This window comes from Hemiscyllium ocellatum, chromosome 7 (genome assembly GCF_020745735.1).
Source record: "Hemiscyllium ocellatum isolate sHemOce1 chromosome 7, sHemOce1.pat.X.cur, whole genome shotgun sequence".
NCBI lineage: Eukaryota > Metazoa > Chordata > Chondrichthyes > Orectolobiformes > Hemiscylliidae > Hemiscyllium > Hemiscyllium ocellatum.
Window position 1 is genome coordinate 46,464,357 of NC_083407.1, and position 26,618 is coordinate 46,490,974.

The following is a 26,618-nucleotide window of genomic DNA, read 5'->3' on the forward strand; positions in this document are numbered from 1 at the left end:
TTCTGTTATAACGTGCATTTCATTAACGCAAATCCACTGTAACACGTGTGACGAATTGGGGACAGTTTGTACAGTGCAAATTTTTAAAACGTGTTGGGTGTATCGCGATTACAGTGCTAGCACATTAAGAGCTGTTTCTAAAGTGCAGTTTTTCTATAATATGAGGTTGCACAAGAACACAACCATCATGTTATAGAACTGACCATACTGAGTGTTATTTGGCAGTAGGAGAGGAGAAAATGGGATTTATTTTGCCCATGTTTCATTTCTCCGTGCTTCTAGCTTCACTTTATTGTTTTTAAAATGTTGCGCACAAAATGAAAATGGCCCCTGTGTTGAAAGCAGCTTGCCTGCTTCGTACCAAACAAATTAAATGTTTACAGAAAGCAACACATTTTGAAATGCAAATAGATTAATTGTTAAGTCAAGTTAAATATCAGCTTGTGTATTCCTGATGAAGGGCTTTTGCCCGAAACGTCAATTTTACTGCTCGGAAGCTGCCTGAACTGCTGTGCTCTTCCAGCATTAAATCCAGAATTAAATATCAGTTGTCAAGTTTATCTTTGATCCCAAAAGGAAAGGCCTTTATTATTAGGGGCATAGAACACAAGCATGGGGGTTCTGCTGAACTTGTATAGAATATTGGTTAGAACTCCACGAGTATTACATCCAGGTTTTGGCATCCTAGTTCAGACAGGCTATGAACATGTTGGAACGAGAGCAAGAGAGATCGACAAAAGCCTTTCCAGGGATGGGCAACTTCAGTTGTAAAGGTAGTCTCAACTTCTCCAATCTATTATTTTTGAAGAAACGTTCTCAAAATCATGGGGACCTTAAACAGAGTACAGTATATAGAAAACTTATTCCCATTCATAAAAGGATTGGGAAGACAGACTTAAAATAATTTGCAAAAGAAGGAAATGAATTGCGAGAACACATTTTCACACAGTGAGTAGTGCCTGTAGATCTACTGCCTGCAAGTGTGGTGGAGGCAGGTCCAATTGAAACATTACTGAAAGTCATTTATAAGCAATGTTTAGGGTTAAAAGCAAATGACACTCTCATAATGTTCATTCAGAGAGATGCTGCCAAATTAAATGCCTTTTGCACCATAACAGTTCTGTGATTCTGGGGGATCAACTTATGTCGAGCATAAACATGAACCATTGGTATGGGTGGCTGCCGTTTTAAATTGTCAGCAGCATCCAGTACAAAGGGTAGGCATATCTTATGCTCCTGTACATTTTTACAACACAGTTTATCACCAGCTTTATCAGTTGTACTGAGCTATAGGATGGAGTGAACAAGACATGCATTTGAACATGAAAATTAAGATTGCCTCTGAGCACGAGTATAGTATGTTGCAGCTATAAATCTGAAGCAATTTATAGACTGAGTACAGGCAAAAACATGTGCTTTGAGACCTGAAAATTGACATCTTGCATATCTGGTTGACATATATGCTGCAGTTTACTGCATTTGTACTCTTGCCTACTGATTTGATTTTGTTATATGTTGAAACAGTCACTTTATTAAAAGTGGGAATAGGAATTTGCCATTCAGGTAGATCATGGCAGAATGATACTTGATGATAATTTATCTGACTGTGGTCTATATTCTTTTATGACTTACCTTATAAAATTCTATTTGTCTATTTCGTGAAATCTCAATTGACCAGCATCGTTGGCCTTTATAAAGAGAATAAATTCTGTTCCAGAACTCTACTACCTTTTTGTGTGCAATTAAGTTTCCTGGTTTCACTGTTAAATTGCTTCCTATTCATTTAAGATCCCTTGTTCTGGTTTAGTTCTTTGTTCCAGGAGAAGTAGTTTCTGTTTCAACAATATTGAATTCCTTTATCAACTTAAATTACCTTAAGTCACAATGGAACCTTCTAAACTGAAGCATTTGCAAGCCAAGCTTATGCATTTCATGTTCATTAAATATCTTGCTTGCTTTTGTAATTCTCCATCCATTTTGACCTCGGACTCTGATACTGTTCCAGTGAAGCTTTTGGGCCAGAACTGTTGATTGTTTGATCATACGTTTCACAACTATCTGGTCTGAACATCAAATTTAACAGTTTGAGTTGGTAACCACTATTCCCATACTTACTTTCTTTCTGCTTTTCTATTAATCATTCCTGCCTCCCATGTTCCCACTGACCTACTTGTAATTCTTTCCTTTTATTCTCCATATCTGTAATGTTTTCCAGCTTTGAAAAGTCAATGGCCAGAAATATTGTTTTCTCCACAAATGCTGCCTCGCCTGCTGAGTATTTCTTATATTTTTTGTTTGATAAAGTTCATGGATTCCTTTCATAGTTGCCATGTTAATTCAATTTCATGTGTTAATTATGTAATACATGTTTTGACCTGCATGTGTTTCACATTTGTGTGACTTTACATTCATCTATGTTATATGCTTGCTGCCTTTGTTGTGTAATTTCTATTCAACTTTTGTTGTTTTCATTTGCCTCAGGTTATAGCATGCATATCTTCACAGTTGGCTCAAGCTCCATTCTATGTATTTAAAGTACAATTCAGGCTGAGGCTTTAATGTAATACCAAGTCAAACCCAGTTATTTGGGCTGTCTGTTTGCTCGCTGAGCTGGTGGGTTTGTTTTCACTTATTTTGTAACCATGCTAGGTAACATCATTAATGAGCCTCTGAAGCGCTGGTGTTCTGTCCCGCTTCTTAATTGTATCTTGGTCTAATGTGGTGGGTGGTACCGTTTTCGGTTCTGTTTCTGAGAGATTGGTAAATGGAGTTGAAATTTGTATGCTTGATAATGGAGTTCCAGTTTGAATGTCAGACCTCTAGGAATTCCTGCACCGTATCTTCATTTGGCTTGGCCCAGGATGCCCTAGTGTTTACAGGAAAGCCACACATACTGACCAGATATTCAACGACAGAAGCAACCATCCCAACACTTATAAACAGAGCTGCATCAGCACACTATTTAAATGAGCCACAACACACTGCAGCCCCCTGGGCCAAGGCGAAAACCATATACAACGTATTCAGGGACAACGCTTACCTGATTTGTGCAGTCTGCCAATTCCTGCACAACAGACCAAGCAGGAAAGCACAACACGCCCAGAGACTCTAGTCACCTTACCATACATCAAAGACATTTCTGAGATGACCACCAGACTACTCCAGCCCTAAGACATCATGGTAGCCCAAGAACTTACTACCACACTGAAACAATTACTGATGAATGTAAAGGACACTGTAACTACAACGAACAGAACAAACATAACGTACAAACTACCCTGCAAGTACTGCAGCAAACAATATATTGGACAAGCCGGCAGGCAACTAGCCACCAGCATACATGAGCACCAACTAGCCACCAAAGTACATGACCAACTGTCACTAGTATCCATACACACAGACGAAGTGGGGCACCAATTTAACTGAGACAATGTATTCAGCCTGGGACAGGGCAAACAAAGACATGCACAGGAATTCCCAGAGGCCTGGCATTCCAATCAGAATTCCATTAACAAATGTATAGATTTGGACTCTATTTAATATCCCCTCAGAAATAGAACTGGAAATGATACCACCCACCACAACAAACAAAGACACCAAATAGCAAATGGGACAGAAAGCCAATGCTTCACCGAAGGCTCACTAATCATGTTATCTGGCAAGGTGGTGAAATATCTGAAAACATACTCTCAAGCTCAGTGAGCAAACCAACAACCTGAGCTACAAATCTTCTACAAAATGCCAGTTGTTATTTACCTGCTCTATTGAGCATAAAAAGCACTGTTTGAAAAAGGAAGGAGAGTGACTGTAGTTCTTAGACAATGTATCTCTAGCCATTGCCATCAGAATAAAAATTGGTCATTTATCTCACTTGCAGCCTGAGATCTTACTGTCCATATTTGCTTTCATGATACCAGTGTCTGATCTTAAGAGGTTAGCTCAGTTAGCTGGATTATGATGCGAAGTGATGACAATAGCATGGGTACAATTCCTGCACTACCTGAGATTACCATGAAGGAATCTTATTCTCAACCACTCCCCTCACCTGACGTGTGGTGACCCTTAGGTTAAGCCACCATTTGTCCCCCCTCTTTAATGAGAGAGCAGCCTAGTGGTCTGTTAGGACTATGACAACTTTACCTTTTTCATTTAAGTAATTAGTTGTGAATTATTTTCAAATATCCTGAGAATATGAGCTTTCTTCCAATCTTGAGCACAGTTTTGTGATTGCATTCCCTCATTTAGTTTCACGGATAGTTCGCAGATTTTCATTTTAATGATCTTTTGTAATTGTCATGATTTATGGATTAGTTTTGCAGGTACTTGGAAATTGTTTTGAGGAAATGATTTCGTTTTGCTTCCTCTGCTTATGTAAACCTAAATTTATTTTCTAGCTACTGATGCAAAGGAACGTCAACACTGGGTTAGCAGACTTCAGATATGTACTCAACACCATACAGAAGCTATTGGGAAGGTGAGATGCATTTGTGTTGTACTCAGTTTTATTGTTCTGCATGTTCTATACTAATTAACATGTATGATAACCAGTATATTCATCTTATTTATACTGAAATAAGTTCAGCACATTTATAATAATACTAATTGCATAACTTAAAACCATTCTAACATTATAGTTTCCAAGTAATGTGACAAATCAGTAAATTTCAGTTCATAACTTTGCAATTACAGTAGGGCTTTAAGTTTTTTTTCATTGCTCAATGCCTAATTTCTTATGCAACAGAGAAATAATACTTTATATTTTAGTAACCTTATCTTCCCCAAGTATATTTTTTAAGCATGATATTAGCCACTATACCAAACCTAAACATGAATGTACGTGTCTTATTTCAATCCCAATCTGTAGAATAATCCCCCTTTGAAATCTCGAAGTTTTTCCCTGGCTTCTCAGGGAAACAGTTCTCCAGGTGTACAGAGAAGAGCAAGTCAGAGTGCTGCTGCTTTCTTTGGTGTAACTCATCACAAGGGACTTGGGCTGTCAAAGAGATCCCATGTCCTGCAACCAGATCATTTGGTGGATGTTCGTGAGGTTGGTGTATGTGTTTGCTCTGTATTGGTTGTATTTTATTTTGTTTAAAAATCTTACTCTTCATATTTTAAGGCTTTTTTTCAGCATTAGTTAGCCAGATAAATGAGCACAGCCTTTTCAATTTTCCAACCACTTGTCTTCCCTAATGTTGCACTGATGAATTATGTCTTGAAAAGTTGGAGTGAGGCACAAGCATGAGACTTGTCATATAATTCAAGAAATAAATGTCTGAGTTTTGATTTATTTAATACTGAGCAAAATTTAAACTGAATGCTGGAAATTCTGAGCGGGTCAGGCAGCATGTGTGGAGAAAATATTTTGGATATATGAATTTCACAGTGTTGAGGAGAGTGATTTGCACGTCAACTGAGTGTGCGCAGTAACAATCTCTTAGTGATCTGATGTCATCCCAATTGTCCCAATAGAAACAGTGTTTCTGCTTCTGGGCTAGAAGATCTGAGTTCAAGTCCCATCTGCCTCAGGTGTATAATAACATATCAGAGAAGTTAATTAAAGATTTCTTTTGAACAAGTTAGGCTGAATGGCCATCCACTATGCTACAAACATAGTTTGATCTTGTGAGGAACAGCACAGTGATGTGTTGCGCTGAGCAATATTTTCCTTGGCATTCCAGAGTGAAATAGTCACGTTGGACCATTTGTTTTTGATTACCTTGGTTGTTCTGTTGTATTCCACACCTGGCCCTCTGGTTGTATCCTCTCCTGCTCACCAGCTCCCTTCCAGAATCCCCCCACTTGCAGTCCATTTCATTCCCTTGGTAGCTGCTTCCTTTTCACAGCTTTTCTCCTGAACCCTCATGCATGGGCAAGTGACAGAATTGGGAGGGAAGTGGTGAATGGGGCAAATAGGAAATGAAGCAGCAACTTGAGCGAGATGACCAGCAGAAGCTAAGCTGAAAGAGCCAGTAAGTAATTGACAGCTCTTAAGTTATTAGTGTGCAAGAGAATTCTTTTGCCCAGTTAGATTCAGAACTGCGGGTTTGGAACCAAATCCATTTGTATTATTTTTTTTTAAAAAGGAGAATGATTTTCCTTTATTACACCATTTTCGGTACACATGAGGAGGACTACCTGAGGGATAGCAGTAAAAAGAAGAGACTTTGTGCTCTGTGTACACTTAGCATTTTGTGAAGTGCTTTTATGTTTTGAGAATATTTTATATATCAAGATAGATACCTTTTTGAAGAAATAAATGGCACTGAATCTGTATTGTCATAAATTTTGATTTTCCAATGTCCAATTGGCCCTCAATGCTTTTTGAATACACTGCTGTAATTACAGAGAATGTTTGTGTATTTTTGTTAAAAAGAATAAACAAAGGAAGCATTTACAATTCAAAAACATTTTACTTTGAGCAGATGATGAACCAGGCTGAAGGACAACATAAGGATCTTGTGCGAGCCATTGAAGGATTGCCTCCCTTTGGAGAACAAATATCAGCACTGGACCAAGACCTGCTTATGCTCAAAGCCACCACAATGGCAACAATGAACTGTTTGAATGATTGCTTTCATATTCTCCAGCTCCAGCAGGCTGCCTACCAGAGGAATTCCTTTGCTACAGGTTAGTCATTTGAAGATTAGAACTATTTTCATCGAATGAAAACAGAAAATATTGGAAATCGATCTGGCAAATTGAGAGAGAAAAGGTGTTTCTCTCAGTTCTCTTTGTATAGATGCTGGAAACATAGCAGTTTGGCAACGCTTTCTGTTTTTTGTTTTAGATTTCCAACATTTGTAGTATCAACTTTTTTACTGATGTTTTCGCACAGTTAATGGCTAGTTGGGGGGTGGGGGGAAGAAAAGAGTGATAAAGGCACTGGTAGTCACTGTTTTTTGGCATGGTCACATTTGTACAGATCTGAGTTTAGGTTCCAAGTTCACAGTATAACAGTGGCCAATCCTTGAAACTATACATTTTGCAGCATTGGTTGTGACCATTCCTATTCCCTTTTGGAAATGAACCCAGTTCAGGTGGTAACATTCTCATTTCTTGAGTCCAATGGTTTGTAGGTTTAAACCTGAATTTGATCATATAATCTAAGATGACACTACAATACAGCATTGACAGAATGTCCACTTTCAAATGAAAAATCTGTCCCTGCCTTTTGTATTTAGATAAGGTTAAGGATTTATGTCTCTACTTGGGGGGTGGGGTGGAATTCCGGTACTCTGCCCAAAATTTATCCTTCAACCAACGATTAAATTAGCAGATGAACTAACTGGTTTTTAGATGTTTCATAATGTAGTTGATAATGTAAAGGCATTTACTTAATGCAGTGAAGATCTAAGCAAAGAAATAAAGGCTAAAAGAAGACACAGTAGTGGCTGACACTAGGAAAATCTTTTGAATTTTACTTCCAAGTATGTAGTAGAAATAATTAGCTAATTAAAGTTCAAAAAGGTGATGTGCCTGTGCAGACAGTTACATGCAATACTAAATGTGTATTTTTTTTTTCTTTTTGTGAAGACAGATGCAAAGTTGTGAATTAAGTTAAAAAGCACACAACACCAGGTTAACAGTCCAATAGGTTTATTTGGAAGCACTAGCAGCGCTCCAAAAGCTACTGCTTCCAAATAAACCTGTTGGACTATAACCTGGTGTTGTGTGATGTTTAACTTTGTACACTCCGATCCAACACCGGCATCTCCAAAAGTTGTGAATGTAACAGTAAAGAATAAGTCAGTAGCATTATTGGATATAATAAACAGATAAAGAGGAGGTGCTTAGAAGTTTGGCAGGTTTCAAAGTAGTAAAGTCTCTTGTCCAAATGGGAGGGACGTAAGAGTGAAAATTGCAAGGCTCTGCCGCAATGATTGCATTTCCCTTTTTTTGGATGTCGATGAGATGTATGAGTACTGTAGAAATGCACATATTTTACTCCATTTTTTTAAAAAAAGGAGAAACTTCACAACTACAGGTGGGTCAATGGATTGTAAACTTTGAGAGAAAAATGGCTGACAATTAGAAAAGTGAAAATCAGCCCGAAAGGGAGAAAAATCAAAACTTGCATTTATATAAGCCTTTCATGATGTGCTTTACAATCAATGAAGTACCTTTTTGAAGTGTGGTAATTGTTCCAATGTAGAAAACCTTGCATTCAGTTTATTTTCAACATTTTCTGCAAATTGCAGTGCAATGAGGGCCAGATTTATCTATCTTTGTATTGTTGATTGAAGGATTGGCCATGAAGCAGGGATAACACTCCAGTCTACTTTGAAAGAATACAGTTGGGTCTTTTTGTTCTACCTGAGGGATCCTCTGTTAACATAAGCATCTCATCCAGAAGAAAGCACCTCTAAAAGTGTATCAATCCAATGAATTGACAGCCTAGATTGTTACGTTCAAATCCTGTAATGGAACTCTGACTGACAACCTTCAGACATGGAGGTGAGAGTGCCACAGCGAGTTATGTTTGGGAAATATGATTTAATTCAAAATAAACCAATGAAATAGGACAGTGGATGGTGTGTAAATGTAGTTCTAAAAGTATCAGTGATAGAGCAAATTTAAAGCTCGTGGAATTGAAGGGACAGTGGCAGCACAAATATAAAATTAGATAAAGGACTGAAAGCACAGTGATGGTAAATGGTTGGTTATTTTTCAGACCGGAGGGGAGTATGCTTTGGTACTTCTCAGGTTACTATTAGGATCATTGCTCTTCTCGTTTCTGTTAATGGTCTGAACTTAATGTACAGGGCATAATGTCAAGGTTTGCTGATTATATGAACATTCCTGATGATGAAAGCAATGACAGGTGGAAAGAGGCTTCAGAAAGATATCGGAACAAGGGTAGACCTTCTAGCTTATCAACCCTGCTGTGTCGTGCAATGTTTTCATGGTTGATCCATAACTAACTCATGTATATCCACTTGTCTCTCTCTAGATTCTTATTAACCAAAAATATTTATCAGTCTCAGACTCAAAATGATCCAGTCTAAATTGTTGTTTGCGCAGGAGAATCCCAAACTCCAAAGATCCTTTCTGTGGAGCAGTGTTTACTAATTTTACTCCTAACAGGCCTCTGTTGACTTAATTTCTCAAACTTTAATCAAACCTTTCTTTTACCTTTTTAATTTCCAAAGAATACAATTGTAAATAGTGTAATTCTGTCCTTTTATTTCAACCTTTGGAATTCAGATGACATTCCGGTAAGTCTGTTATGTTCCCTCTGTGGTCAATAATTCCAGACTTGGCATCCGTAACTACTCTGTACTCCAGGTGTAGTCAAACCACAGCTTTGTATAGCTGAGGCACAGCTTCTGTTTCCTTTTATTTTCATCCTTTATATAAAGTGACCATTCTATTTGCCTTCTGATTTATTTCTTGTTACTGTACACGGCATTTTAATGTCCTAAAAACATGGCTTCCTGAATTACTTTGGGCATCTACCATTTCTAATGCCTCACTATTTAAAGGTATCCTCCTCCGTATTTTAAAGGCATAGAGTAGATGACCTTGCATTTGCCAACATTGAAATAATTTACCATTGTTTTGCTCATTCATTGATGTCCATTAATACCTCTCTTAACCTCCGCTGCTTAAGTACAAGGTCAACTAGCTGTGGTATCAACAAACTTGGATGTGTGGATTTCAATCCCATCATCTAAGTTATTATTAAATACACTGAATAGTTGAAAGTATAACATGGATCTCTATAGAACACTATTATTATTCAACCAATTAGAGCACCTGCCCATTATCACTGCTTTCTGTTTCCTGTTGTTCAGTTAATTCCTTAACCAAGTCATGAATTTGCTTTGTGCTTCAGCTTTAGCCAGATATCTCCTCTTAGGAAATTTATTAAATGCTTTCTGAAGTCTGTGTAAGTACCACTGACATTCTCCTGACATTATTAGACATATACTAGACATTTCTACGAAAAACTCAATGTTCAATTAGGCATTTGCAAGTACACCCTGCTGTTTTTTGATCAGCTGTAAACTGTTGCAGTGTTTAGTTGCTACATACATATGAGCATACCCCATTAGTAACAGGTGGAGGCCATTCAGCCCCTCAAGCTTGCTGTGGCTTTCAACAAGATCTTGTTTAATATTATTGTAACCTCAAATTCCCATGCCTGTTGACCCATGATAACATCTCACCACCATCCATATCTGTCTTAAAATATTCAATGACTCTATTTCCGCTACCTTTTCAGGAAGACAGTTTTGAAAACGCTCAGTCTTCTTTGAGGAAAAAAAACTTTTATCTCTCTTTAAAATGTGCTACCTCTGTTTTTTATACAGTGAGTGTAGTTATAGATTCTCCTGTAAATGGAAACATGCTCTTCACATTTAGTCTATTGACATTTTGACATCTTGTGCTTCAGTTGAGTAGCCTCTTACTCTTCTAAATTTCAGCGGATTCAAGCCTGGCTTGTCCAACATTTACTTAGAAGGCAACCCTCTCATTTCAGGTCTTAAAGTGGTAAATTCTCTGAACTGCCTTCAACATATTGGTGATCAGTAAAATCCTGCCTCACCTGCCCTTTGTAATTGAAGCATATTTAATTCCCTTTGCAATAAATTATAACATTCAATTAATTTGCTGAATTACTTGCTGTATCTATAATTCATGTACACCGATAACTCTGTATGCTTCACATCTCCACAATCTCTAACCTTTTAAATGGTGATTCCTCCCAAAAAGGGAAAATTCATATTTCCCCCATTGCACTTGTATTTGCTACATCTTTGCCTACTTACTTAACCTATCTATATCTTCCTGAGGTTCCTTATGTCCTCTTCACGAGTTACTTTCTTGTTGATCTTTGACATCAACAAACCTTTCATCCCTTCATCCAAGTCATTTATGTAAATTGTAAACCGTTGAGATCTCATCAATCCTTGCGGCACAACTCATTGCCTCTTGCTAATCTTAAAAAAAACCTTTATATGTACTGTTTGCTTCCAGTTAGCCAGCCAGTCTTCTATCCATGCCAGTATACTACCTCCCTAAATTGAGTCTTTATTTTCCATTGTAATGTTTGATGGTGGTTGTTTTTGTGTCACATTATCTTACCAGACCACAGGGTCTTCTCTATTTAGAGAGAAGCAACTGGTGGTGATTTAACCTGAGAGCTACCAGACCTCAGGTGAAGGAAGAGGTTGAGAAGGAGAGTACGTCACAGTAACCTCAGACTGGTGATGGGAATTGAATCCACGCTGTTGGCATCACATTACTTTGCAAACTGATCATCCAGCCAACTGAGCTAAACTGATTCCCAATGTTTGATGGTAGGACTCTATCAAATATCTTCTGGGAATCTTCATTATATCCATCATGTCAGAGAGTGATTGGCAGATTGGAGAAACTGGGGTTGTTCTCCGTAGAGCACAGAAAGCCAAGACAGTCTTCATCCTCTTTTGGCCCGTACTTTGTTAATTAAGGCATGCAAAGAAGAACTTTTCCATGTAGAAAATCGGAAAGATTGTTCCTCATCTTCACAATTTTACTTGATGCTCGAGTGTCACAGGAAGAGATGTTGCTCCTTTATGAATTCTCTCAACCAACAGAGGAGAGAATCTAAAGACATTACTGACCGTGCTTTTGAAAGCAATTCAGAAGTTCTGAAATGAGGTACAGATTAGTTGTGTTGACCTAGCCTGGAAACATTTTGAATCATTATAATTTTGCTTTGTCTTTGAAACTGATGAATGTTAAATAATTTATTAGGAAGCAAGGCTACTCTGATAAGAGGTGCAGCAACCTGAGATCCATGAAACATTAACTGGACTGTTCTGCCAATGCAAAGCTCAACTTCTATCAATGACAGAAGAATATTAATTATTAACCAACAATATACTGTAAAAGGACATTTTACTATGATTCCTTACTTGTCTCTTTATTTTTAATTTTTGTATTCAGTGTGTTCAATTGTTTTAGCTTAAATTACATCGCATTTCTATTTGTTTCTTAGTCTGACTTTTAAAGGGTTTTGAGTATTACTTCTGTACTTTCCAGTTTCAAATGATTTTCGAGATCTGCTTGCCCCTATCATATTTCAGTAGCTTTGAGAGACGTAGATTAATAAGAATGCACCAGTCAGAATCTTGATACCTTTAGTGACGACAATGGGCGTTCCCTCAGGCTTCAGTCATATGTTTTTCTTTTGAACATTTCATTTGTTACTAAGAAATGCGATTAGTTTCAATGGCAGTAATCTTCTGCCAGTTGTGATTATGAAAAAGTTTGAAGCTGAACTGCCATATGTTTCAGGGACAACAATTGAGTGGTTGGAACCTAAATTGCCACTATCGGACCATCTTAAGAATGGAAAGGCACGACAGCCATCGATTGAAAAAGATCAGACAAAAGCAGCTAGTGGAATACAGCCTGTTTCTGAACCCTGCCAATCAACACGGGTAAGGTAATTTCAGAAAGTAATTATTCTGGATCTATGCTATAACATTTCAAAATCTCTTGTATCAAATTGAGACCTATGAACCACTGAAATAAGTAAGCAGTAAATGTGAGAAAGTGATGATGGTGGTTCAAGTATATCAATGCTTGTATCTTACGATTGGGTCAGTAGTTTAAATTTTGATCCTGTTTTGAATACATTCCTATCTTAGAATGGTTGGGTGTGGTTTGCTTGAAAGAATCCCTACTCTTTTGCTCTCTGAATGAAGAACTGCACCATTTACCTTGAAAATGTACTAGGATGAGTTTAGTAAAGATTTTAAAAGTAGCAAAAACTATTGATCTTGGACTCAGCCAGATAGACCTCATCTCTCTGTTATAATGTGGAAAGTCTTTTTGCTTTAATAATGTGATAGTTTTAAATTTTAAATTTTGAAAACCAAGTGACTGTTTACAAGTTGTAGAATGGAAGCACTACTTTCTGTCAGCTTACATTTAAAAACATTGAAATTCCCTCACAAGAAACAGGGTTAAGAATTTTATACTGTGAGGTAACTTAGGAAGAGTGCACGTATCAAAAATTCCAAATCACTTAAGCTTTTTCGAATCATTCACTTCTTATTTTAATATTATTGTGAAGTTTGGCCTAACGCTATATTTATTACTGTTTTCATCCTCACCCTTTATATAATTAAATGGGATTTTTGTATGTGAATTGAAACCACAATTAAATTTTATCCATTTTGAAATCCAATCTCTCCTTACAGAAATGCCCTTGTATACTTTTTCATCATTTTGAGGAGAAGTGGAGTGACCAGTTGAAACTTGCTGAGCCAGGGTTACAAGAGAATGCATTAGGCAATAAGAAAGCTGTAACTTGTCCTCTGGTACTTCATTGCAATTTTTCTAAGGTCTGTATTCTCAGGCATCAGCAGTTTTTCTATTTGATCTTCTTGAGCCACATCCTGTTGTGAAAGCTTCTTTTGTTGTCGCATCCCACTAAATGCTACTGTACTGTAACTGTCCTGTCTTGTTCCTTCTCCTTTTCAAATGTGACAGTCTTGCATCTCCCAGCTTCCTTGTATTTAAATCAATGTTTGTATATTGTCTTTTGCACTAACTTGCTTTTTTACAGTACTTCAAACTGTGGAACTCTTTGCGCGCCCCCCACCTTTTTTCCTTCCTCCCATAAGCTTCAGGTTGTTAACTTTGTCCTTGCTATCTATCACTTAATCACTGTTTCTTGACTTATGTTGTTTTCTCTTTTCTTTCAATTTAGTTTCTCAATTTGGAGGTAAAATTCTATTAATGCTAGTTTCAGAAATTTTAGTTTTCAATCAGGCCTTTATGAGGAAACCAAATTTGTTCAGTGTTGCATTTAAAAGAAACTGTAAAATGTAAGAAGGCTTTCTTTCCCTTGTTACCAACTCAAACATGAAAGCCAGTTTTCAAAAGGAAAGAGCAGCATTGTGAACCTTTGCAGTTTGTTCTCATTCACAGGGCTTTTGTTGGATCATTGATGTATTAGAAAGTTGTTGAGTTTTGTTTTACGAAGCATCTCCTATTTTGATTGAGGAACAGTTTTGCGATTTGAGTTTTATTGGTTATAAGTATCAAAATCACTGGAACACACCATGCTAAGCACCAAGTTATTGTGAAGTCTGCTTTAGATCTTTCAGCCAATTGACTACGTAATTAAATTTAAACTTGTTGCCATTTGATGTTGCCTTTATCAGACATGTGTTTGCATATTTGGATATTGCGCTGATTACCTTTTATCACCAGTCTCCATTAGCTCCTTTCCTTAAGGGCTTGCCTGCAGTCCCAGCAGTGGCCACTTCTGGTACCTGGCACTATTGGATTACAGCACTATTGGCTAAGCGGATTGGCCAGCTGTACTCTTAAAATGGGGTATTTTTTCACAGATGAGAATGGATGCCTTGTCCTGAGCCAATTAATTCCTGAAGAAGGGCTTATGCCCGAAACGTCGATTCTCCTGTTCCTTTGATGCTGCCTGACCTGCTGTGCTCTTCCAGCAACACATTTTTAAGCTCTGATCTCCAGCATCTGCAGTCCTCACTTTCTCCTGAGCCAATTAATGCCTTGCTCTGAAAAAGCATTCCCCATTGGCTTTTTGAGTGGTGGAATAAGAAATCCTGCTATCTGAAATTTCATACTCATGTTTCAGAAAAATGAGGCAAGTGTCAATATATATTGACCAAGTTAGTCTGTGACAAATCCCTTTTTTAGCAGTAGTTACATAAATGCCGTTGACTTGGTACAGTGTGATGCTCTTCACTACTTACTTGAGGTCAGTATTCTCACACACACTTGGAATCGCTGTTTTAATCAGGTTAGCTTTTAAGACAATTGGATACAATTGCTAATTCATTTGGAGTGATATGTGCACTAATTTGATTTCTCAATGAAAAATTTTGATTTTGATTTTACTTGTTGAGATTTCCTTGAGAGTTAGAAATATCTTGTTACATTTAATGGTGCGCACAGATAAGCACCTAGTATCTTCAGGATACATTCTGAATAATTGCAGTATTTTGCTGAAACTCTTTTCAAAGCATCTTTTTGTAGATTGCATCTCTATTTTGCCAGTACAAATGCTAATTTTAATATATAAAGCTAATTTAAAAACCTGTACATGTATTTTAAAAAAAAGAGAAGGAAATGTAAAGCACCCAATTATACTTGCTGCTCTTTATTTTTATCAATTTTAAATTTTGTCAGGATTTGGATCAGGTTTCTGATCCTTCCCACCATCTCCTGCACTCCAGTGACGAAGTATATTGTCGTACAAGCTCATGTTTCTGTCCTGTGATTGAGTAATGATGTCTGTGGGGGAATGATGAGACCATGCCATATTTTATACTCTTAAGTTTGCTTGGGAAGGCATATTAATTTGAAAGTGTCGTATGTTCTGTGAAAGCATTGCAAACCAAATTTGGGTGGAAATAGTTTATTGTATACATAAATCTACATCAGCCTTGTATGGATATCGGTTAAAGCTCATTTCGCACTATTGGGACAGGCATTTATTTTGTGCAGTTTCAATTGCATAAACATTTGTTATGAGCTGCCACATAGGTTTACCAATAGATAGTTTTTCTAAGTAGTTTTTATATCTATATTCCTACTTTTAATCCACTTGTAAAAAATGATCAAGCAAGAATAGTGTGTGTAAATTTGAGTCATGGTGATTCATTGACTGAAACATCTCACTGACTGCTCGAGTTGAAACAAGTCTCTACAATGAGGCGTGTAAATGAAATTGTTAAACTCACGCCCAAAAGTTGTTCGTCCAGTCTGAGACATTCCAACTGGTTTAACTGTAATGGAAAAATTTGGATACAAACAGCTTTATAAACTGTTCATGTTAAGTTTAAACTGTAACAAGGGGCAGAATTTAGTTTTAGCAGCAGAAGTACTCTGCAATAGTAAATATCTCTCAGTTAAGGCCACAGTAGGATGGAAATCCTGCTGCTACTGGCACCACCTCAGCTCCTGCTGGTAATGCTCTGAAGTCTTTGCCAGAAATCAATGTCAGCTGGAAACAGTTGGGTGGGACAGGACACAGATTTGCAGGAAGAGTGTAGCTGGTGAAGAGGGAATGGAAGTGTCAGAAACGAGAACAGAAGGTGGTCTTTCACATTAAACCTCTCTGCCTCGCACCCAATCAAACAATTTCTGATGTCAGTTCCCTCAACTCGGCAACTTGTCAGCAGGTAGGCTACTGGTAAGCTTGAAGTTTGCTGGACAACCTTCAGAAGATAGAGAAGCTCATGTCTGAGTTAAACAAAATCCCTGTCCACCATTAAATCATGTTCGACTCGAGTAATTGGTTTTAAGTCAGTTATTAATGAGCTTAATTATCATTGCGCTATCAGCGATTAGGATTCCTTAATGGAACTCCTCCTGTATTCAAGCAGTTTTCAATTTGCGAAATGGATGTTGGTATTCCTGCCTGATTCTCCTGGCTGTCCCACCATCATGACCCGCTGGGCTGGCTCCATTAAATTGCACCCGATATATTTTCATATGTTGTGCAATGCCATGCCAATATAAATATATGGAAGAGAAACACATGTTTTAGTTTTATATTCTTTTCACAAGATATGGGTGATGCTTGCAAGGTCAACATCTGTTGACCATCCCTAACCATCTGTACAAAGATTGAGGTAAACCACTGCATTAAACACTGTGGTCCATATGGTGTAAGTATGCTCACAGTGCTGCCACGGAGGGAGTTCCAAGATTTTAACTCAGACACAGTGAAGGAATGGTGGTATAGTTGGAAATCAAATGGTGTTTGATTTGAGGGAGTCGTGCAGTGGTGGCATTCTCGTGCATCTGCTCTTGTCCTAATTGGTCATCTGGGGCTTGAAAGGTCAGAGGTGCTCAGCAGTGCATCTTGCATAGGATACACACTGGTATTGCTATGCTTTAATAATGGATCAAGGGTCTGCTCAAAATATAGTATATTGGATTTATTTGTTCAATTATAATCTATCTGACTATTAAAATTCAATGTTAACTGAAAAATAAGTGACCAAAGAATTTAAAGGATCCCTTTGCCCTACTGATGCTTGCAAGCATTTGTGGAGAAAACCTATAAATTCCTGATTTATTATCTTCAATATCACTTTTTCTTCATTGTCGCTGTGCCAAAACCTGACTCTCCCTGCCTAACAGCATTGTGAAATGACTTGCACCCATTAACTCACACAGTCCCAAGCAATTAGCGACCAGCATTAAATATTGGTCTTGTCTGCCTCCTCCATTTGATGTGAATAATTAGAAAACGGTTCAATTTAGCTTTACCTGATATTTTTATCTGTGCTCAAATATTGAAAAATTACAGTTTGTTTGGCAATACAAGGATGTGTTTGGATAAATATTAACAATCTTTTTTTACTAAAATTCTGTATTCTTGCAATTCAGAACTGGTGTGCATAAGAATTTAAGAATGAACAGACTTTTTACTTTCAACTCAGAATAAACTTGCAATATATTTCCAGTTTATGTATCCTATTACTACTACTGTAAATGGTCGACCTTCTGTAATAGTTGTCAGCTTACTGAAATGAGCAGTAAGGCATGTGACAATATTATTTTCACTGTTCTCCATTAGTAATAGAGGTTTTAACTAAACACGTCTTGAGCCATCACAAAGAATGTCCAGATACTCTGATATTCACTTTTCAATGAATGTTACAATACCAGGTGCATTGGTATTTCTTTTGGTGGCAAGTATATTTATCCAATATTATGTTGACACTTAATACATGAGCTGTAATCTTTTTGTTTTATTTTGGCCAAAGTTATGTTTGGACTCCCAGATTATTCCGTAAAGTAAATGTGGAGAATAGCGTGGCCATACCAACTGGAAGATCCCAGATCTGATCTCTTTGAATGAGCTCGTTTTCCCCAGATAAGTTAGTGACTGAAAAATAAATTATTCATGTTTTAGTTCTAGTCCCTAGTAACTCTGATAGAAATTCATATGACTGGAATAGTAATTCAGAGTTATGATTGATGGCTGTTTTAGATTTTTTTTAAAAAAACTTCACAAATGTATATGCTGAAATGGATAGAATAAAAGAGAACCCTAAAGCTTTCTATAGGTATGTGAAGAATAAAAGGATGATTAGGGTAGGAATAGGACCAATCAGACAGAAATGGGAAGTTGAGTGTGGACCCTGTGGAGATCGGAGAGGTGCTAAACAAATATTTCTCATCGGTTTTCACTCAGGAAAAGGAGAATATTGTAGAGGAGAAGAATGAGGTACAAGATATTAGACTAGAAAGGATTGAGGTTAGTTATGAACAGGTGTAATCAATTCTAGAAGGAATGAAAGTAGACAAGTCCCCTGGACCAGATGGGATTTATCCGAGGATTTTCTGGGAAGCTAGGGAGGAAATAGTAGAGCCTTTAGCTTTGATATTTGAGTCGTCATTGTCTGTCGGTTTGGTACCAGAGGACTGGAGGATTGCAAATGTGCCCTTGTTCAAAAAGGACAGTAGAGATGACTCAGGTAATTATAGACCAGTGAGCCTTACTTCTATTGTAGGAAAGATTTTGGAAAGGATTATAAGAGATAAGATTTATTATCATCCAGCCATCAACAATTTGATTTCAGCTAGTCAACATGGATTTGTCAAGGACAGGTTGTGTCTCACAAACTTCATTGAGTTTTTTGAGAAGGTGACCAGGCATGTAGATGAGGGTTGGGCAGTTGACGTGGTACAATGGACTTCAATGAAGCCTTTGATAAGGTTCCGCATGGTAGGCTGTTGGAGAAAATGCAGAGGGCTGGAATTGAGGGTGATTTAGCAGTTTGGATTAGAAACTGGCTTTCTGAAAGAAGACCGAGTGGTGGTTGATGGAAAATATTCAGCCTGGAGTCCGGTTACTAGTGGTGTGCCACAAGGATCTGTTTTGGGACCACTGCTGTTTGTCATTTTTATAAATGACTTAGGCGCAGGCATAGGTGGATGGATTAGTAAATTTGCAGATGACACTAAAGTCGGTGGAGTAGTGGACTGTGTGGAAGAATGTTACAGGTTGCAGGGGGACTTGGATAAACTGCAGAATTGGGCTAAGAGGTGGCAAATGGAGTTCAATGCAGCTAAATGTGAGGCGATGCACTTTGGGAAGAATAACAGGAAGGCAGAGTACTGGGTCAATGGAAAGATTCTTAGTAGTGTGGATGTGCAGAGGGATCTTGGAGTCCATGTACATAGGTCCCTGAAAGTTGCCACCCAGGTGGATAGTGCTGTTAAGAAGGCATATGGTGTGTTAGGTTTCATTCGTAGAGGGATTGAGTTCCGGATCCGCAATATCATGCTGCAACTGTACAATAAGCTGGTGCGGTCACGCTTGGAATATTGTGTACAATTCTGATCCCCATATTTCGGGAAGGATGTGGAAGCATTGGAAAAGGTACAGAGGAGATTTAGCAGGATGTTGCCTGATCTGGAGGTAAGGCCTTATGAGGAAAGGGTGAGAGACTTGAACTTGTTCTCATTGGCAAGAAGAAGGCTAAGAGGGGATTTGATAGAGACATACAAGATGATCAGAGAATTAGATAGGATAGACAGTGAAAGACTTTTTCCTAGGATAATGAAGTCAGCGTGTACGAGGAGGCATAACTACAAATTGAGGGGTGATAGATTTAAGACAGATGTCAGAGGCAGGTCCTTTACTCCGAGAGTGGTAAGGACGTGGAATGCCCTACCTGCTAATGTAGTCAACTCAGCCACATTAGGGAGATTTAAACAATCCTTTAGAAATGCTCATGGATGATTTTGGGATTGTGCAGGGGGACAAGCTGAGAATAGTTCACAGGTCGGCACAACATTTAGGGCCGAAGGGCCTGTTCTGGGCTGTATTGTTCCATGTTCTATCTTTAATCTGTAAGGAAATCAAGGTTATGAGAAATAGGAAAGTGGAGTTGAGGATTATCAGATTAACCCTGATCTCATTGGCACAGCAGACTCTGGGCTGAATTGCCTACTTCTGTTCCTATGTCTTATGATCCAAGCATATCATTGCTGGAGTTCTATGGGGCTTTATCATAGACCCAACCAAATTCAACAACTTCTTGAATAAATTTTCCATCATAATCAGATCAGTGATGGGGATTTTCGCTCACTGATGATTGCAGTGTTTGGCGTAATTCCTGACAATTCAAACTGAAACACTCTGTCCGTTCATTGCAAGATCTGGACAGCTTCCAGGTTTGAGCTGATAAGTGGCAAGTAACATTTGCACCAAAGGTAGTTACCATCTCTGACAAAAGCTAATTTAACCCTTGCATCTTGACATTCTATGGTATTGGCATTACTGAAATCCCTGCTAATCAACATCTTTAGTATATTTATTAACTGGAAACTCAACTGGATCAGCCATGTAAATATTGTGGCTACAAGGGCAGGTCAGAGGCTAAGAATCCTGCAAGTGACTCACCTCCTATTTCCCTAACACTTGACCATCGACAAGGCACAAATCAGGAGTGATGGAACACACTACACTTACCTGAATGGGTACAGCTCCAGCAACACTCAAGAACCTTATCACCCAGGGCAAAGCAATTTATCTATTTTGGCAACCTAACTAGCACTTTCAACTTTCCTTCATGAATGTAACACAATGGCAAAACTGTGTGCCATCTACCGAGATGCACAGCAATATCTTCCAAGGTTTCCTTGAGAGCACCTTCCAAGCGCTCAACCTCTACCACCTAGAAAGACTAGACCAGTAGATGCATGGGAACAGCATCAGCTGCAAGTTCCTTTCAAGCTGCACACTATGAACTGTATTACTGTTCCTCTGCTGTCACTGGACTAAAATCCTGCAGCTCTCTTCCTCACAATGCTGTTGGTATCCCTAGACCTGTCGTGGCACAAGAGGGCAACCCACCACTGCCTTCAGATCAAATAAGGATGGGCAGTGGTTTAAAGAGATGAGCTGTAGAAATCGAGAATAGAAAGGTTTATATCTCCCAGGCACCAAAAATTTTAAAACACCAAATATATAATTATGAAGTTTGTGAAAGCGAAGGAGGAAAACAGATTCCATTATTAGGGACACAGTCAGACAATTTAAAAAATCATATGTTTGTGCAAAGGCTACACAGATTTGTGAAAGAGGACTTGATCTTGATCTCTAACAGGGTGAATGCAAAAGAAGGAACCAGTGGATCTTGTGCATTTGGGTTTTCAAAATAACATACAGGAAGTGCACAGAATTAGGAATCAAATTAGGGATTGGGCAATATATTAGAATGGCTTAAGGTTTGGTTAGCAGCAAATCAAAAATAGGAATATACAAGGAATTTTTGTGTTAGTGGGCTCTAATTGTTAGGCTATCATAGGAATTAGTGTTTGTGTTCAATTATTTTCAGCACATCGTAATGATTTAGATCAGGCAACCAAGAGGCATGCAGTTGCACTTTCTTCCTACAGAATTAATTGTTGAAGTAAGCCATTAGGAGAATGCAGAGAAGGAGCAAAGAGATATGAACTGATTAAATGAGTGGATAAGGACATACATTAACAAAAGGGAAAGTATAAGCTATCCACTTAGGAAAAATAGAAAGGTAGAATATTTTAAAATGTTGGTATTTTGAGGCCCCTAGGTGCCTGAATATGTCAATAACAAAGTTGACATGTAGGTGCAGCAAGCTGTGAAGAAAGCAAATAGTATCTCAATCTTAGTTACAAAGCGATTGATATGTAAAATGAAGTCTTACTGAAATGTTGTGGGGCTTTGGTAAAACCTTGCAGTATTGTTTGAAGTTTGGTCTTTTTGCCTCAGAATGGATATATCTGTCTTCAAGGCATGCAACAAAGGTTTGCTAGATTGATTCTGGAAATGCTCTTTGAAGAGAGATTGAGAAGATTAGGTCCATGTTCCCTAGAGTTTGGAAGAGTGAGAAGTGATTACATCAAACATAAAATTCTTAAGGGAGTGTGAAAACTTAGAAGATGTTTCCCTAGCTGGGAGTTTCAGAATCAAGGATTGCTACTTAAGGACTGACATGAGCAATGTTTTAGCTAAGTTTTTTTGAATCTTTGACAATTTCCACCCCAGTGAATATTAGATACTCATTCGTGGAATATATTCAAGCCAGAGAGACTGATGAATCTTTGCAGAAATGTACAGTTAAGGTAGAAAATCAGACATGATCCTGTGTATGGTGAAGGGGCTCAGGAAACCAAATGGCCCACCCCTGCTGTTAATTATGTATCAAATTTTAATTGTGTAGGAGTAGAGCATTAATTGGAGATTGTCTAAGCATGGGTAGGGGATGTCTTTTGGTACAGTAGCAGTGTCTGCACCTCTGAATTCAAAAACCCAGGTACAAGTTCCATCTTCTCCAGAGGCCAAAAAGTCATAGAAATGTACAGCATGTAAACAGACCCTTTGGTCCAACTGATCTGGTTGCCTAGCAAATGCAGCTGAGCACGTGTCTAGTGGCATTGGTAGCATTTATCCCTGAGCCAGAAAGTCCAGATTTTAAGTCCCAACTGCTTGGAAGTTTATTATAACATATCCAGACAAATTTATTGAACATATTGTTTTGTAAAGAAATACAGTCTGAAACTGAGGTATGCTTCACATAGGGGGTGTATACTTCAAATTTATAGAATTGAATAAAAATCAGTGTCCGTGTCATACATAGAACAGTACTGCACAGATCAGGCCCTTCAGCCCACGATGTTGTGCTGACCACTGATCCTGATTTATGCACCCTCAAACTTCTGTGACCGTATGCATGCCCAGCAGTCTCTTAAATGTCCCCAATGACCTTGCTTCCACAAGTACTGCTGCTGGCAACACATTCCATGCTCTCACAACTCTCTGTAAAGAACCCGCCTCTGACATCCCCTCTATACTTTCCTCCAACCAGCTTAAAACTATGACCCCTCATGTTAGCTATTTCTGCCCTGGGAAATAGTCTCTGGCTATCGAATCTATCTATGCTCTCATTATCTTGTATACCTCAATTAGGTCCCCTCTCCTCCTCCTCTTCTCCGATGAAAGAAGTCCGAGCTCAATCATCCTTTCTTCATAAGATAAGCCCTCCAGTCCGGGCAGCATCCTGGTAAACCTTCTCTGAACCCTCTCCAAAGCATCCACATCTTTCCTATAATAGGGTGACCAGAACTGGACGCAGTATTCCAAGTGCGGTCTAACCAAGGTTTTATAGAGCTGCAAAAAGATCTCACGACTCTTAAACTCAATCCCCCTGTTAATGAAAGCCAAAACACCATATACTTTCTTCACATCCCTGTCCACTTGGGTGGCCATTTTAAGGGATCTATGTACCTGCACACCAAGATCCCTCTGTTCCTCCACACTGCCAAGAATCCTATCCTTAATCCTGTACTCAGCTTTCAAATTCGACCTTCCAAAATGCATCACCTCGCATTTATCCAGGTTGAACTCCATCTGCCACCTCTCAACCCATCTCTGCATCCTGTCAATGACCCTGCAGCTTACAACAGCCCTCTATGCTGTCAACGACACCTCCAATCTTTATGTCATCTGCAAACTTGCTGACCCATCCTTCAATCCCCTCATCCAAGTCATTAATAAAAATTACAAACAGTAGAGGCCCAAGGACAGAACCCTGTGGAACACCACTCACCACTGACTTCCAGGCAGAATATTTTCCTTCTACTACCACTCTCTGTCTTCTGTTGGCCAGCCAATTCTGTATCCAGACAGCTAAGTTCCCCTGTATCCCATTCCTCCTGACCTTCTGAATGAGCCTACCATGGGGAACCTTATCAAATGCCTTGCTGAAGTCCATATAGTCCACAGCTTGACCCTCATCAACTTTTCTAGTCACATCCTCAAAGAACTACTTAGTATAGAGCATTGCTCCTATTTTTTTTGTGATCATACATTTGTGCCTTTATAAGTAATAAAATTCAGTATGCTACAAGTAAAAGTTGTTGTTACAGTTTGTTATAGATTTCTGTATGAAATACTATAATTGGACCTAACTCCCAGCACTTGTCATTCAAGGTACAGAAGCGCTCTCATTGGTTTTTTTGACAAATGTTTCACGCTAAAATATGAACACTACAGGAGATTCCTAAATATGGATTTGGAATCAACTTTACAAAACAAGGTACACTGGTAATAATGTTTACTGACATAATTTTGTTTTTAGGAACCTGAGAGAATAAATCCAGATGAAGAAATAGAAGATACCTTTGAGAACAATGAGGAGGATGATCTTGGAGTTGTAGAAGAACAACGTAGCGTTATATTGCACTTGCTGTCTCAGCTGAAGCTTGGCATGGATTTGACACGAGTAAGTATGCAATATAAAAGGTAGTCAGCATGATGTTGATGTTAACGTTTGCAATAATACATAATTAGTTATAAAGTACTTTGGAATTTTTAAAAATATATTCATGAGGACGTCACTGGCTATGTCAACATTTATTACCTATCAGTGAGGGCAGTTAAGAGTCATCCACCTGGTGTGGGTCTGGTAGCCAGACCAGGTAAGGATGACCGTTCCCTTCTCTAAAGGACGTTAGAGAACTAGATGGGTTTTTCCTGACAATTGATAGTGGGTCACGGACATTATTAGACTGTTAATGCCAGATTTTCATTGAAATCAAATTCCACAATCTACTTTGGGCTTTAGAACCAGATGCTCGGAACATTGTGGTACTCTGGGTTAACAATCTGGTAATACAACCACTTGGTTGTCACCTCCCCAATGCCTTCCATTATTTGGTGATATAAACACGAGATTAGATTATGTTAGATTCCCTACAGTGTGAAAACAGGCCCTTCAGCCCAACAAGTCCACACTGACCTGCCGAAGAGTAATCCACCCAGACCCATTTCCCTCTGACTAAAGCACCTAACACTATGGGCAATTTAGAATGGCCAATTCACCTAACCTGCTCATCTTTGGACTGGGAGGAAACCGGAGCACCCGGAGGGAACCCTCACACACAGGAAGAATGTGCAAACTCCACACCAACAGTCACCCAAGGCTGGAATCGAACCTGGGTCCTTGGCACTGTGAGGCAGCAGAGCTAACTACTGAGCCGCCGTGTTGCCCCATTCTTGTTTTTAAGTAGATCATGTTGCTGTAAAAAAAATTACGTATAGATTTATACAGTCATACAGCACTGGTTAAATTCAACTAGGAGAAAGTAAACACGGCAGATGCTGGAGATTAGATTTGAAGAGTGTGGTGTTGGAAGATCACAGCCGGTCAGGCAGCATCTGACGAGCAGGAGATTCGATATTCTGGGCATGATCCCTTCGTCATTCCTGATCCTGAAGGATGCTGCCTGACTGACTCTGCTTTTCCAGCACCACACTCTTCAGCGCTGGTTAAATTGTTTCAGTATCTGTATGTTAACCTAGATTGTTATTAATTTCTTCAGTTTCTTATTTTTAAACCTTTTGTTTTTAAAAGAAAACTCTACCTTCTTTCTTGCTTGAGTTCCTTGTGAATAGGAGTGAAAGATTGGCTTCTGTCATACTTTCCTCATCCTTCAACTGTGTCTGTAGGGTCTTCTGAAATGAAGAGTTAAGGAACCTGATGGTCTGTATGATTTAAGTGTTCATAGCCATAGTGTATTAATTCAGGGAATTTTGAGCCTGACAGACGAACTATGTCCTTTAACAATTAAAATTACAGAGCCATTTGTGGAATGAATTCACCTATAATTTAAGTTAGTAATCCAAATGGTAGATTTTCCTTTATGCTTTCTCTTCAATGTCCAAGCTTGTTAAAAATATCATTCCTGTGCTTGAAGTCAGAGTTCAACTGCCCTAAAAGGCTTTCTCCAAACATAATTTATTTATAAGCTATAGACTGGGGGTTTTCTTAAAATTAGGAAGGTGATGATGAAACTGCTGTGCACAGCCAATTTTAAAAGATTTGTACAGAAGAACCAATAGATAGTGACTAGATCAATAGTATTCACCAGAAAAACAGTGAGATCTGTTTGAGATTTTGGAAATTTTTAACCAGGGTACAAGGAGAAAGTTTAAAAACCACTTGGATTCATTAACGTTTATTCTTTCAAAAAGTAGTTTGGAATGCAAAACACAAAATAGTGAGGGAAGATAGATGAATTAATGACTGTGCACAGTACTCAGTGTGATCTAACCTGTATGCATTAAGAATGAACTTTGCCGTGTAGTTTTCCCTTATTTAGTTCACTTCCCTGAAGTGTTCCTAAAAATGGTATGCTAAACAAAAGTTAGTTGCCAATAAGAAAATAATAAGGTGATTGATGATCCTAATGGTTTTTATCTGAAAATCATATTGGTTGCCTTGAACCAAACTGGCACAAAAGTCCTCTTCCTCACTCTTCTTATTCCAATTTGGCTTTCATTAACAGGGGGATTGAGTTTAAGAGTCGTGAGATCTTGTTGCAGCTCTATAAAACTTTGGTTAGGTCGCACTTGGAATACTGTGTCCAGTTCTGGTCGCCCTATTATAGGAAAGATGTGGATGCTTTGGAGAGGGTTCAGAGGAGGTTTACCAGGATGCTGCCTGGACTGGAGGGCTTATCTTCTGAGAAGAGGATGACTGAGCTCAGACGTTTTTCATTGGAGAAAAGGAGGAAGAGAGAGGACCTATTTGAGGTATACAAGATAATGAGAACATAGATAGATA

At 38.5% G+C, this 26,618-nt stretch overlaps 1 protein-coding gene across 1 annotated transcript in view; it reads left to right on the forward strand.

The window, feature by feature from the left end:
• osbpl11 (oxysterol binding protein-like 11) overlaps positions 1-26,618 on the forward strand; it is an 80,688-nt gene that overhangs the window by 28,709 nt on the left and 25,361 nt on the right. Inside the window, exons 4-8 of the mRNA XM_060827157.1 lie at positions 4,395-4,474; positions 4,865-5,047; positions 6,426-6,630; positions 12,289-12,434; positions 24,132-24,275. Coding sequence (XP_060683140.1) covers positions 4,395-4,474; positions 4,865-5,047; positions 6,426-6,630; positions 12,289-12,434; positions 24,132-24,275 — 758 coding nt within the window. The remainder of the gene's footprint in view (positions 1-4,394; positions 4,475-4,864; positions 5,048-6,425; positions 6,631-12,288; positions 12,435-24,131; positions 24,276-26,618) is intronic.